We start from the raw sequence: 15265 nt of genomic DNA on the forward strand, positions 1-15265 counted from the left end.
TAGCGATTCCTATTTTAGGTAACATTTTTTCCTCCCTCTTTTACGGATCATGCTTTTCAAATTTGGAAGACTAAGGGTATTTCACGGTTTTTGGATTTATTTTTAGATGGTTCCCTTATGTCTTTCGAACAATTATCTAATAAATATAACTTATCAAGAATACATTTTTTAAGATATCTACAAGTTAGAAATTTCCTAAGTACTATACTTTCTTCCTTTCCAATGCTTCCTCCTACATACATTTTAGATACTATAATTAACCTTAATCCATGTCAGAAAGGTGCATCGGCTATGATTTATAATATTATTATGAAACTTAGGAAAGCTCCATTTGATAAGATTAGGGTAGATTGGGAACAGGAATTGGGGTTTACCATTTCCGTGGATGACGGGGGGCAGATTTTACAATTAGTCAATACTTCCTCTATCTGTGCTAAACATTCCCAAATTCAATTTAAAGTTGTTCATAGAGCACATATGTCCAAAGATAAGTTAGCGCGCTTTTATTCTCATATTAATCCTTTTTGTGATAGATGTCTGGGGCAGATAGCCTCTTTAACTCATATGTTTTGGTCTTGTCCTACTCTGGAAACTTTTTGGAGAGACATTTTTAATATTATCTCCAAGGTATTGAATATAGATATCTCTCCTCACCCTATTACTGCTATCTTTGGACTACCTAAAATTTCCAGTAATCTTTCTCCTTCAGCCCGTAGAATGATTGCATTTCTTACTTTAATGGCGAAAAGATGTATCTTACAACATTGGAAAGAGCTTAATGCTCCAACTACCTTTTTTTGGTTTTCTCAGACGATATTATGCTTGAATTTGGAGAAAATTAGAAGCAATCTTTATGACTCCTCATTTAAATTTGAACAGACTTGGAGATCTTTTATTCAATATTTTCATTTAATGTAATATATACCCTTCTTGTTTTATTTACTGTTTTTAATGGAAGTCGGGATTGAGGACGTGATTTTAAGTTTAACTCTGTTTGGTTTCAAGTTAGCCCATTGCTTTGCTTTGCTTTTAGTTAGTTGCACGGTGGGTTTTTTTGGGGGGGGGGTTTCCTTTTCTCTATTGATATATATATAAAAATTAGTATACTATTATGTTACCTTGGTATGTTATGTTTAAATTACATTGTTTGTAGTATTTTTTTGTATTAATATCTTATGTAATTTTATTATATTCTAACAGTTTATTAGTGTCTATATGGCTTACCTTTTTGTATACTTATTCAATAAAAAGATTTAAAAAGAAAGAAAGAAAGAGGCAGTGAGACATGAGCAGACAGGAGATGAAAGAATGCAGATCATGTGCGGACAGATGAGGTAAATTTAAAATGGCAACATGGTCACAAACATGCTGGGCCTGTTGCAGTAGGTACTCCTCCGTGTGGGATGGAGACGCTGTGTGTTGCCGACCTGTGCCAACTCCTGAACTGAAGAGACACTGAACAGAGTGGGCCAGGAATGAGAAACAGGCCAAAGAAGAAAAGGGCATCAGTAAGAACCCATGGTTTCATAGTTACCTTTATCAAGATAAACTATATTAATTCTTCATTTATTATTAAATTCTCCAGCTGCTATGGTGGGATTCCAGCTCTCAACTCTGGACCAATGATGCGCAGTTCTGTCTGCTGGGCCAGTAACTCAGTCACCGCACACCCGTACCAGCACCAGGGTTCTCACACTCACCACAATTTCCCACAACAGCAAGGGTTATTCGGCCCATCAACACTGCTAGCTCTCAGAGCAATCTGTCTACATCACGCTTTCAGCAGCCTGTTCATACACCCCACTTTCTATGTAACTACATTCCTTTTTCCCTTTCCTTTTCTACTACCTTGTTGTACTTTTATGCATGGAATGACACCTCCGTGGATGGAATGCAAACAAAAGCCTTTCCCCTATGTGTCCGTGCATATGGAAGTATAAACAAAATCACAAATCCATCCATTTATTACTGCGTAATCTGTACTTTTCCACATTATCAACTACCATCCACCCACCCCAAATTATCCTATTATTGACCGATATTGGAAAATTAACCAAACTATCACTTGTATTAAATACAGATTAAAGTTACTCCCATTAAACTGCATAGTGGAAATAATAAAATGTTTATCCCAACCTAACTTTAAAGTGCCAATTATACACTTTACACCTGTAACTGTGTGTCTGAGCACAGCTCCAATGCCATATTCAAGTTTGCTGACGACACCGCTGTTGTGGGCCAAATCAGAGATGGTGATGAATCAGCAAATAGGTAGGATTGTGAAGATTTGGCTGAGTGGTGTCACTATAATGACCTCTCAGTCAATGTCAGCAAGACCAAGGAAGTGACTGCAGACTTCAGCAGAAAGAAACCAGAGGTCCAGGAGCCAGTCCTGGGGGTTGCTATTTCCGAGGACCTGTCCTGGACCCAGGACACAAGTGCAACTGCGAAGAAAGTACGGCAGTGCCTCTGCTTCCTTAGGAGTCTACAGAGATTCAGCGTGACACCTAAAACTCCGACACACTTCAAAGTGATATTTATTATCAGAGTGCATATATGTCACCATATACAACCCTGAGATTCTTTTTCCTGCGGGCATACTCAGCAAATCTATAGAATAGTAACTGTAAACAGGATCAATGAAAGAGCAAGCGCTATAGATGAGTAGTGCAGAGTCTATTGACTGGCTGCATCATAGCCCGGTATGGAAGCACCAGAAAATCCTACAAAAATAGTGAATTCAGCCAAGTACCTCACGGGGTCAAGCCCTCCCAACCACTGAGCACTTCTACATGAAATGCTGTCATAGGAAAGCAGTGTCCATCATCAGGGACTTCCACCACCCAGGACCTGCTCTCTTCTCACTGCTGCCATCACGAAGAAGGTACAAAAGCCTCAGGACTCTCACTACCAGTTCAAGAACAGTTACTACCCCTCAACCACCAGGCTCTTGTACATAAGGGGATAACTACACTCAGTTGCCCATCCACAGAGATGCTCCCATAACCAATGGTCTCAATTTAAGAACTCTATCTTGTTATGTCATGTTCTCATTATTTATTGCTATTTATTTATGTTTGCATTTGCATAATTTGTCTTCTGCACTCTGGTTGATCTTTCATTGATCCTGTTACAGTTACTATTCTACAGACCTGCAGAGTATATCTGCAGAAAGAATCATCTCAAGGTTCTGTGTCATGACATATGTACTTCGTTAATAAAATTTACTTTGAAAATTTTTACTTTGAACTTTGAATACGCAAAACAAATGCCAATTAAACAATAACAAAAATCTAACGTCTGCACACACTTATCTAAGGCTCACATTTCACATCCTGATATTTTGCCAAGTGAGTAATGCTTATACAATCCTGCACTGTTTCAACCTTATCTCAGCTGCTGATTTACAAGTGCTAGTTTATGCACGTCTTCCCATATCTATTATAATCCAAGGGTTGTTGATCCCTTCTGCAGGCCTCATATAATGTTATTGTTTCCCTTCTTCAAATATTAATTTGCTGGCGATGAATCTCGAAAACCAGCTCAAAATCAGTCTTTGCTGTTGAAGGAATTCTTATGCAGCTGCTTCGTACTGTTATCTCCAGCCTGGCTACATCCTGTCTGCACTGGATAACTAGCTATTGCTCTTTTTGCATTGCTTTTATGGCAGAGACACACGTTTGACCCAGTTTGTTTCTGTGTTTTGTCCTCAAGACTTTCTACAGCACACCTTCAATTAACTCCCATCATGAGAAACATGCCCTGCCACCACCTATACATATCCGACATTCACTTAAATCGCTGCTCAAACTTTTCTGGGTTACAAATTGGCATCACTATTTGGGTAAGGATTTCCCCTCAAAACCCCTATTGCAGAATCACAGAAAAGTTATGCCACAGAAGGCCACAAAGTTATGCCACATTCAGCCCATCAAGACTATCATGTTTATATAAGAGATAATGTAGGATATCCAACACCCTTGGGACTTTGGAGCTACTGGTCAAGCAGATTTTCAGATATTACACCTATCCTTATATCCATACACTTTAATTTAGCCCTTTTTAAAGATGCAACACAATAATTTAATACATTTTGCCGTTAAGTTTAAATGGTGTAGGAAATTGCCCCAATGTATGAGACCGAGTGTGGGGATGAGACCTCAGTGTGTCAGAATGAGTGAAGGAATGTGGCCCTGGAGAGCCAGATACCAAATCACTGGAATCTCCAATGAAATGGTAAAGCAGAATGTCAGAGTTTCCACTCTGCCTTCTTCCCAGAGCATTGCAACTTATTTCTGTTTAGCTGCTCATGCCTCCATTACTCCCGACGGAGGCTGTTCCAAACCCAAAGTACTCACTAGGTAAAAATTCTTCTCCTCATGTCTCCTCTTTTAGCCAATTACCTTCATTTAATGAACTCTAAATCAAGCACAGTGCACTGAAACTATTTTCCAACCTCCAACTTTGCTTTCCCTGAATTAGGAATGCCTGACTTATGGACACCCTTAGATACCAGCAAGCTTATGTTATTATTAAATTCAGAAGTCTGATGTAGGACATACATTCATTCTATGAATTGGAAGAACTAATTTCCCCTGTCTCTCCCACTCCCACATTTAGTCTTTGCTCAGTCTGATGTGCGTTTGATGCCATTCATTACAACACAAGACTTTATTTTAGGTTTTCGGTATCTACAATAGTTGTCTTTAAAATTTCATTCACTGAATTATGAGTCAGAATGTTACTGTAACATTCTGACTGATTACATCTTCGAGTCATTCACACGCTCTTGGATATGCACCACTTCAGTGGTGATAAGTCTATCATATTGAGGGATTTGTGTGTGCATGTGTGAATTTTTCTATTTATGGACAAAGTTGACTAATGGAGCTTATCTGTGAAAATGGACGGTCCAGGAACTGGGACTGCATGTACAGCAGGGTAGCACCGCCACCTAGTGGACAAATTTCAAAAATGACAGCAATGTTTTCCTGTAACGTCGACTGCACCTCTTCCTACAGATGCTGCCTTGCCTGCTGCGTTCACCAGCAACTTTGATGTGTGTTGCTTGAATTTCCAGCATCTGCAGAATTCCTGTTGTTAATGTTTTCCAAATCCATGTTCCACTGAGCATAGAAAATGTGTCCATTCACACCTACAGCTCTTTGACTATCCAATTAGTTCACCCTTCCCCGTTTCCCATAACCTCCCAATTTTTTCCCAGCTATATGTCCTATCCGCTTTCGTAAATTTTTAAGTCAACTTCATCCTCCCTTTCACGCACTAAGTAACTTCCCCAGGTTCTCTGTCAAAACTATCAAATATGTGCCCTTGGAGTATCCCTCTTGAGCCAATGGTGAAGCTCTCTCCCTTTTACTCTGACAAATTAATCTCACCTCCGTCACCTTGCTCTGCATATTCTTGGCAAAGACTCCCTCAGCAACCTCACAACCCACATTGCAGTAAAACTACAATAATCTGGGGTCCGACTATTCTGAAATCCCACCAATTTGGCATCTGGCCCATCAGGTGTTGAATCCTGCACTATCTTTAACACACGAGGAACTTGTTTCCCACAAAGACTTTAAACTCACTGGTTTCTGTTTCTCACCATAAAGTCACTTGATTTTGTTTATGGTATTTCCTTCTAAACACATCTGGTACTATTTTCTGTGTTCCTGAAATCTCACAAGGCCCTGTTTTCTCCTTTCCCTTTAAAACCGCAGGTTTCCCTGGAAAATGCATTATTCTGTTGTATAACAATCTCGGAAAAGGAGTAATAAACATCCGTTAGTCTGGCATCACCAAAGCTCCGAGCCATGACAGAGTAAGTGAGTTTTACGGCAGTTCTTCCAACTCTCTGAAATCCATGCTTCCACCAACTCTATCCACATAAAGCATAACCACTTGACCATGTCCCACACCCAACAGTTGTCCTATGTGTAGATTCACCAACCACCAATCGCTCTGCATAAAACTCCGCATTTACACATCCCTTCCTTTCATACAACTGCTCTGATTTCATCCCAATTCTGTCTTCTGCCATCTCTGTAGAAAACTATTCTTCTGTGTATACCAATCTGTTCAAAACTGCCCACGTCACACCTTTACCCTGGTGCATAACTGCTCCTTCCCCGGGAGTTCAGAGGCAATGTGGTTACTGCCGACTCAGATCTCCATCTCACAGCCCTCCAGGTTGGTGCCCCCTATTTAGCCCCACAAATGCCTTACATTTCATCTTGTAGTAAGATCCAGATTTGAGAGAGTCTGCTATTGGATCTTGTTTGTTTATTTATTTTATTGAGACACCATGCGGAATAGGCCCTTCAAGCTGTGCCGTCCAGCAAATCCCTGATTTAACACAAGCCTAATCATGGGACACTTTACAATGACCAATTAACTCCTTACAGGCAGCAGTGGAAATTGAACCTGGGTTGCTGGTTCTGTAAAGCATTGTGCTAACCACTAAGCTACCCATTTCTTCCTTTTCCAGTCCTTTTCTCTCATCTTAATCTCCATGATAAACTATCAATACTAAATTTACTATTTTATGTAACCTGGTTTTCCCATCTGTACCAGAACTGTTAAACTTGCCATAAAGTTATTCACCTGTAACATTAATTCAGCTTTTCCTTTCTCCAAAGACACAACACAGTCTGCTGGGCATTTCCCCAGAGGTTTGAGGATTTAGCAACATCTCTGACCTACATTCTGAAACTTTAACAGAGCTCTTTCAGTGCGTCTTCTCTCTGTAACTGCCCATTTTAATCTATTAAACAGAAGATTCTCTCATCAGAATTACCTTGGCCTCACCCGATCACTCTAGGGGGGCGCCATGGTAACATAGCAGTTAGCACCATGCTGTTCCAGAGTTCAATTCTGGCTCCATCTGTAAGGAGTCTGTACATCATCCTGTGGAATACGTGGATTTCACCAGGGTGCTTCAAGTTTCCTCCCAGAGTCCAAAGACATACCTCGCAGGTTAATTGATCATTGTAAATTGTCCTGTGATTAGGTTAGGATTAACCGGGTTTGTCAGCAGTTGCTAGGGTGGAGTGGCTTGAAAGGCCGCAAGGGCCTACTCTGCTTGGTATCGCTAAATAAATACAGGAAATCACAGATATTCCTTCATTTTACCCAACTCTCCTCCAACCTCTGCAAAAAACCTTACTATTGTGACCATTGAAGGGTCCAAGCTCTGAACTATTCTCTCTACAGATGCTGCCTGACCTGTTACTTGTCTCCAGCATGTTGTTTTTACTTCAGATTTCTAACATTTACACTTATTTAAAAAATACTTTCAACCATAAGCAAGTAAGTAATAACTATAATCGATTAAAAGTAGGAGCCTCCTCCTACTTAAGAGTCGTGCATTACAGAAACAGGCCCTTCTGCCCAGCAGTCCATGGGGTACTGTTCTTTATTAAACCCTTTTACTAGCATTTGATCCACAACCTTCTATTCCCTAGAAATTCAAGTGGTCAGCTCAATATTTCTTCAATATGAAGCTCCTGTCTCTACCATCCATTCAAGAAGTTATTTCCAGATTTCAAATACCATGTTATGCATTGTTAGCTTGATTACTTCAGATTTTAGTCTCAGACTAAAAATGAAGGAGGAATTAGGGTGGAGCCTCTTAAGAGCTGAACAGAATTCCAGCTGTGACCAGTGACCCAAAATTAACAGGCAACCATTATTCAACACCAGTGAGGAAAGTCACATCAGCAGCAATCGTAAAGACCATAGGACATAGGAGCAGAATTAGACTATTCAGACCACTGAGTCTGCTTCGCCATTCCATCATCGCTTACTTATCATCCCTCTCAACCTCATTCTCCCATAATCTTTGATGCCCTGACTAATCAAGAACCTATCCACCTCCACTTTAAATGTACCCAATGACCTGGCCTCTGTAGTTGCTTGTGGCAATGAATTCCACAGATTCACCACCCTCTGGCTAAAGAAATCCCTCATCCCTGTTCTAAATGGACGAATCTCTAGTCTGAGGCTGTGCCCTCTGGTTCCCGACTCACCCACTATAGGAAACATCCCTCTCACACACTATCCAGCCCTTTAAATATCAATCCTGTCACCCAAGCCATTCACATACAATGTGAAAAGAAGCAGACCCAGCACCAGCCCCAGCCCCTGTAGCACATCACTAGTCACAAGCAGCCAAGCAGAAAAGGCCACTTTTGTTCCCACTCCTTGCCCCTGCCACTCAGCTAGTTTCTTATCCATGCTAGTATATTTCCTGTAATACCATGGGCTCTTATCTTGTTAAGCAGCCTTATGTGTGGCACCTTGTCAAATGCCTTCTGAAAATCCAAGCAAGCAACATCCATAAACTACCCTGCCTGTTATTTCATCAAAGAGTTCCAGCTGATTTGTAGAGTATCATTCATCCCTACAAAACAGTCATAACCTTGTGAGCTGTAGTCTGCATGGAAAGTTTTAGGAAGCACTGGCAGCAAGGTTTGATTAAGTCCTTGAGGTTTTGTCACCTGATCTCTGCCCACCAACTGTCCAGCCAATCACTTGCTCCACTGGTTATTCACTCTGTCTATGTATACAGGGCTCCGCCCTTCCCAACCAACTGGAGAAAAATGCAGAACTTTCATTGGACAAGCACATGATTCCCAACTGTCAATCAAACAGACTGCTTTCCTCAACTCTCATACCTTTAGAGAGAAACTCTGGAAAGAAAAATGACTCTTTGTAGTCTTTCAGATATTTTCTGCAGAACCTTCACTGAGATCAATGTTCAGTTCTCCGGGAGAGACCTGGAGTGTTGACAACTGAACAGATTCAGGAAGGAGACGAGGAGAAACTGCTTTTCCCAGCGAGTAGTGAATCTATGGACTACCTCAAACACAAGAAAGGCTGTTGATGCTGGAAATCCAAAGGATCACACACAAAATGCTGGAAGAACTTGGCAGGTCAGGCAGCATCCATGGAAAAGAGTAAACAGTCACCTTGGCCCAAAACGTTGACTGTTTACTCTTTTCAATAGATGCTGCCTGACCTGCTGACTTCCTCCAGCATTTTGTGTGTGAGGCTACCTCATTTTATACATTTAATACACTGTCAGGGGGGGTTTTCCATAGCAGAGGAATTAAGGGTTATGGGGAAAAGGCAGGTAGGTGGAGCTGAGACCATGGCCAGATCAGCCATGATCTTATTGAATGGCAAAGAAATATTGACAGGTCAGATAGCCACCTCCTACTCCTATTTCTCATCTAATGTGCTAGCAGCTGAGCAACGTACCAATGGGAATTCAATAGCAGAATTAATTTCAAATAGTGGTCTCTGGCTCCACCTACAGCACAAACTGCAGCGCGCGCACACACACACACACACACACACACACACACACACACACACACACAATGCTGGAGGAACTCAGCAGGCCAGGTGGCATCTATGGAAAAGATGTTTCGGGCTGAGACCCTTCATCAGGACAGGAGAAAGAAAGGTGAGTCAGAGAAAGAAGATGGGGAGGAAGAAACACAAGGCAATAGGTGAAACCAGGAGGTGGGAAGGAGTGAAGTAAAGAGCTGGGAAGTTGATTGGTTAAAGAGATACAGGGCTGGAGGGGGGGGGGGGAGTCTGATAGGAGAGAACAGAAGGTCACGGAAGAAAGAAAAGGGGGAGGATCACCAGAGGGAGGGGATGGGGAGGTAAGGTGATAAGGTGAGAGGGGAAATGGGGAATGATGAAGCGGGGTGGGGGGCATTACCGGAAGTTCCAGAATTCGATGTTCATACCATCAGGTTGGAAGCTACCCAGATGGACTCTAAGGTGTGGCTCCTTCAACCTGAGCGTGGCCTCATCATGACAGTAGAGGATGCCATGGACTGACATGTCAGAACAGGAATGAGAAGTGGAATTAGCCACTGGGAGGTCCCGCTTTTTCTAGTGGAGGGAGTGTAGGTGCTCGACGAAGTGGTCTCCCAATGTACATTGGGACTGACTGATATACAGGAGGCCACATCAGGAGCACCAGGTACAGAAGATGACCCCAACAGACTCCCAGGTGAAGTGTTGCTTCACTTGGAAGGATTTTGGGGCTCTGAATGGTAGATAGGGAGGAGGTGTAGGAGAAGGTGCAGCACTTGTTCCACTTGCAAGGATAAGTGCCGGGGGGGGGGTGGAGATCAGTTGGGAGGGATGAATGGGCAAGGGAGTCATGTAGGGAGCAATCCCCGTGGAAAGCAGAAAGTCAGGGGGGTAGGGAAAAATGTGCTTGGTGTTGGGAACCCACTGAAGATCCCACTCAGGGTGGAGGAGCAACACCTTATATTCCATCTGGGTAGCCTCCAACCTGATAGCATGAACATTGATTTCGAGAACTTCCAATAATGACCCCCCCCTTCTCCTTCACCATTCCCATTTCCCTCTCTCACCTCATCTCCTTACCTGCCTGTCACTTCCCTCTGGTGCTCTTCCACCCCCCCACTTTTCTTCTTTCCATGGCCTTCTGTCCTCTATCAGATTCCCCCTTCTCCAGACTGTATCTCTTTCACCAATCAAATTCCCAGCTCTCTACTTCACCCCTTGCCCCCCCCACCCCCTGCCGGTTTCCCCTATCATCTTGGCGTTTCTTCCTCCCCTCCCCCTACCTTCTTCATCTGACTCCTCACCTTTTATTCTCCAGTCCTGATGAAGGGTCTCGGCCCAAAATGTCAACTGTACTCTTTTCCATAGATGCTGCCTGGCCTGCTGAGTTCCTCCAGCGTTGTGCATGTTGCTTGGATTCCCAGCATCTGCAGATTTTCTCTTGTCTGTGACTTGAGTAGAAACTGCTACTTCAGAAAGCAAATCAAATAAACACAGCAATCCGTGAAAGACCTGGAGTGAAGATGGAGCTGCCACAGATGAACGTTCATGGATTTCAGAGGTAGTAAACATCTGAACAATGCAATTGACAGTATACAGTCTAGCATAGTAAACATATGTTAGCAGAGATAAACTGCGTGCCTTAGTGCTCCGAATCAGCCAGATATTCATCGCCTATTCAAAGCTGCTACACAGCACAGAGAGGTGGCAGGGAGACAACGCGCTGGAGGCAGAGCAAAGATGTCAAAGCAGAGGTCGTACCGAGAACTGCCGGAGGTTAAACTCTGCATGGCAAGTTAGCGCATTAGTAAGCCGCTGCCTGCCCACAGTTTCAGACACACAGGGTAAGGGGCAACTGCAAAGTAGATGCACTGCTCCCTCTTTGATTTCCTGTGATGTCTTCAGTCTGTGGAGAGGGTGATTACCTCCTTAACCCCCCGATAACCCCTGTTCCTCAGTTGTTTCCCTTCTCCTGCAGAAGCTTCCTGATGGGATTGGGTGGATCTGCTGGGGATTACCAGCAGGTAGTGGCCAGTGTCCTTCTCAGCTGAGCGGTCAGTGGGCAGGGGAGTAGGGGAGGTGGACAAATACCACACAGGCACCAGGGACACGGTGAGTGAGAGTATAGTGCACCAGTACAAAGGCTGACGTGGGAGGAGGTAGAGAGCACATGAACCTCACTACCAGCCTCGCTAGCCCACCCAGGAACTCTCTGCTGGGGGGTAGACTCTTCCCCTTTGCAATGGGAAGCACTTCACAGACATCATCTCCCAACTTTGTGTCTGGTTTCACTGGAATTTCCAAGGAGCTCGTCTGTCATCCAGGGAGGTTGGATATCTTTGTGGAAGAGGAAAATCAAAATTGGGAATACCATGCTCAATGCTGGAAACCACGCTTCGGGATGCCTGGAGAGGTGAGGAGGGAAGCTCCAGTATGACACCCCGTTTATCGGAATGAGCCAAACTGACTCAACTGAGTTGAAGCTTCCATTGGATGTGCTTGAATTAACTGATGGTGTGGGAGGGAGGAAGAGACCGAGGGGGAAGTGGAGGAAAAGGGCTGGCAGCTTGGCGGTGGGGGGCAGGTTTAACTTTAAAACTTCACCTGGCCCACTCAAGTGAAGGGAAAACCCAGATTCCATCCCTCAGGCCCCAAGACCATAAGATAGAGGACAAGAATGAGGCTATTCAGCCCATTGGGGTTTGTTCTGCCAGTTGACTGTGACGGGTTTTTCTTTTCTTTACCCAGCCCCAATTTCTCCCCATAACCTTTAATGATCAGGAACCTAACAATCTCTGCCTTAAATACACCCAATGACTTGGCCTCCACCACCCTCCACGGCAACAAGTTCCACTGATTCATCACCTTCTTGGTGAACTTCTCCCTGACCCCCACCCCCCAAGAGAGAAATTGGAGGATGGGAGGCAGGACAGGGCCTGCTCTGATCCGATGCTGTAAGCAGCCTGCATGGCAGGAAGCGAGTTGGCTGCTGCAGAGAAGACAACACAAAATCGGCCACCTACTTATGCCCAATGGAGGGGCGCTTTATCTTCCTGGAGCCACGGGGGCCCTGCCGCATCCCCATCAAATAAGGAATTACTCCCTTAGGCGGCAGCCGAATTCTGGTGAAAGAAGCGATGTGGTTACCGCGAGAAAAGCGAGGCCGATGGTTGGGATCAGGTCAGCTGGCGTTCCCAGGTGTGGGGGGGGGGGAGGCGGAAGGGTGCACGATCACGCCCGGGCAGGGAACCAGAGCGCACCCACAGCCACAAAGACGCAGTGGATGGCAAAACCAGCTGAAACATGAGATGAATATTCTGCCTTTTATAGAGCTGGTGGCTGGAGGGGGAGAAGCCAGGGGAAATGTCAGGGCCTGCAGGGTCCATGTGTGTTGGGAGTGTGTATTTATGCTTGCCTGACATGTTGCTGTGTTGCATTGTCTCGTTACCTCTGTGTTAGACTCAGTGAGATGTATACACACACACACACACACACGTATGCCCCTTCCAGGCACAGACAAGCTACGTACATACATTGCATGTTACACAGATGCACTCTGAACTACTCGAGCAGTGTTTTATGCCACACAATACTGGGTCCCCAACAACTTCTGACAAATAACCCTGACAAACGCCTTCAAGCGTACAGTGGGAAGCATTCTGACTAGTTACATTCAGCCTGGTGTGCAGACTAACACACAGAAACACAAGAGGCTACAGGGAGTGGTGGACTCACCTACTTCATTCTGGCTACAGTTCTCCCCACCATTGAGAACATCCATAAGAGTCATGTCTCAGGAAGGAAACATCAATCATTACGGACAACCACCATCCAAATCATGCCCTCTTTTCAATACTACCATCTGGCAGGAGGTACACCCACACTCCTCGTGCAGGTCAACAAGGTACCTCAGCACCATCTTCCCAAGTCTACATCAGGATAGGAACTAAATGCTGGCCTTGCCAGTGATGCTTGGATCCCAATTGTGCACAGATGCTGCTTGACCTGCTGAATATCTCCCGCATTTTATGTCTGCAAGTCAGATTTCCAGCTACTGCAGTTTTTTTTTGTAGAAACCACACCTTAAAAATTATTGTAAATGCACTTGAGCAAGTGCCAGAGAAAGATTCTCTTGCTAATGAAGTTTTGCCGTTTAGGTTCATTTACTACCAGAGAAGGTATACAGTATACAACCTGAAATTCGTACTCTTCACAGACACTCGCGAAACTAGAGACCCCATAGAATGAATGATAGAACATTGAAGCCCCACTGCCCAGAGAGTACAGCCCAATGAGCGACTAGTAAGCACTCATTCCCTGCAGGATATACCGGACAGTGAATACCAAGTAGCAGTGCGCATTGGAGGAAATGTAATGTGGCTGCCATTCTTGGCTAAAGCACCATAAATCCCACACCCGTCAACTCCACTCTGATTGCCCACCTACACTGGAGGCAATACACAGTGGACAGTTAATCTACTGAGCTACATGCCCTGAGAATGGGGCTGGGGAAGGAAACTGGAGCACCTAGAGCAACCTACATAGCCACAGGAAGAACTCCTCATGGAGAGCAGTAAATGGGACCAATGCAATACCTGCTGTGACACTCCATCCATGGGCACAGTTCCTGTTCTCCAAATAGCATCACACACTCTGCAAACCAAACACAAAAGGGAACCTCTGACATACTGCAACTAAAAAAAAATTGATGTAAATAGATAAAAGGCAAGATTTTTTTTAAAAAATGGACTTGAAACATATATTGTAATCAACATCTTTCCAAAAAGTGAATTTGTAATGAAAAACTTGCAGCAGCATCACAGGGGCATAGCATCAGATGCACAACACTCACAAGAAAACCATAAATTAACATAAATAATTCAAAATGACACAAGAAAACAAACACCATTAGAAATTAGAAATAAGGTCTGTGATAGAGCAAATTGGTCACTGGAGGGAGAGCTCAGGGTTGTGCAAGTTGGTTCAAGAACTGAATGGTTAAAGGGAAGTAGCTGTTCCTGAAGGTGGTGGTGTGAGGTTTCTGGCTTCTGTATCTCCTGCCTGATAGTAGCTACTAGCAGATGGCATGCCCCAGAGGCTAGAGGTGAGTATGGGGTCAAGGTTCAAAGTTCAAAGTAAACTTTATTATCAATGCATTCTATATACAAACTTGAGATTCGTCTCCTTACAAGCAGCTACAAAAAAAAGAAACCCAATAGAATATATTTTTAAAAGAGAACGAACACCCAATCTGCAAAAGAAAATCATGAAAACAATAAGTAACATTTAGAACTAAAGTCCATGAAAATGAGTTCACTGCCATGAAGCCACATTAGCTTCATTGAACAAGAGAGCAGATTCAAGGGGTGGAGAGGCCCACCTTCTCTAAAATGATGCATTTTACTGATACAGAACTCCAGGGCTATGGCTATGGGGCTCCAAGATGTGCAGTATGATACACACATGCATTCTGTAATGAGTTAATCCCCTTCTTCTACATTACAACCAGGGTGTGAAAGGAGAAAGTGAAAGACTCATGTCAGACAGCACCAGACAGAGGTTTCAGGAGCTTAGGCATTTTAGATGACGAAGTAGTCATGCTTGAAATCCTACCAAGGTGGGAGTGGGAGTAGGAGTCAGTGCAGCTGACCACAGTCCTTACAGGGTAAGGCTACCAGAGTCCAAAGTGAACAAGACCTTAAGGAAGCAGGAGAGCTCTCGCTGTTCTACCTTGTATAACCTCAATGCACTGTGTAGTGAATTGATCTGTGTGGATGGTATGCAAGACAAGTTTTTCCACTGTACCTCGGTACTAGGGTTGCCAACTTTCTCACTCCCAAATAAGGGACAAAAGTAACAGTCAAATACAGGACACTTGTGTTTACCCCGAGAAAGACTACCATGACCATGAAGCCTTGCGCGGGCA

The 15265-nt window shown here is 43.9% G+C and overlaps 1 protein-coding gene across 4 annotated transcripts in view; it reads right to left on the reverse strand.

Moving 5' to 3' along the window:
* Positions 1-15265, reverse strand: part of dgkza (diacylglycerol kinase, zeta a) — a 708940-nt gene that overhangs the window by 390472 nt on the left and 303203 nt on the right. The window contains exon 2 of one of the 4 annotated variants that reach the window (XM_063062202.1): positions 12363-12461. The exons of the other annotated variants lie outside the window; for them this stretch is intronic. Coding sequence (XP_062918272.1) covers positions 12363-12461 — 99 coding nt within the window. The remainder of the gene's footprint in view (positions 1-12362; positions 12462-15265) is intronic. 4 annotated transcript variants of the gene reach the window in all.

Source organism: Mobula hypostoma, chromosome 11 (assembly GCF_963921235.1).
Source record: "Mobula hypostoma chromosome 11, sMobHyp1.1, whole genome shotgun sequence".
In the NCBI taxonomy this organism is placed as follows: Eukaryota; Metazoa; Chordata; class Chondrichthyes; order Myliobatiformes; family Myliobatidae; genus Mobula; species Mobula hypostoma.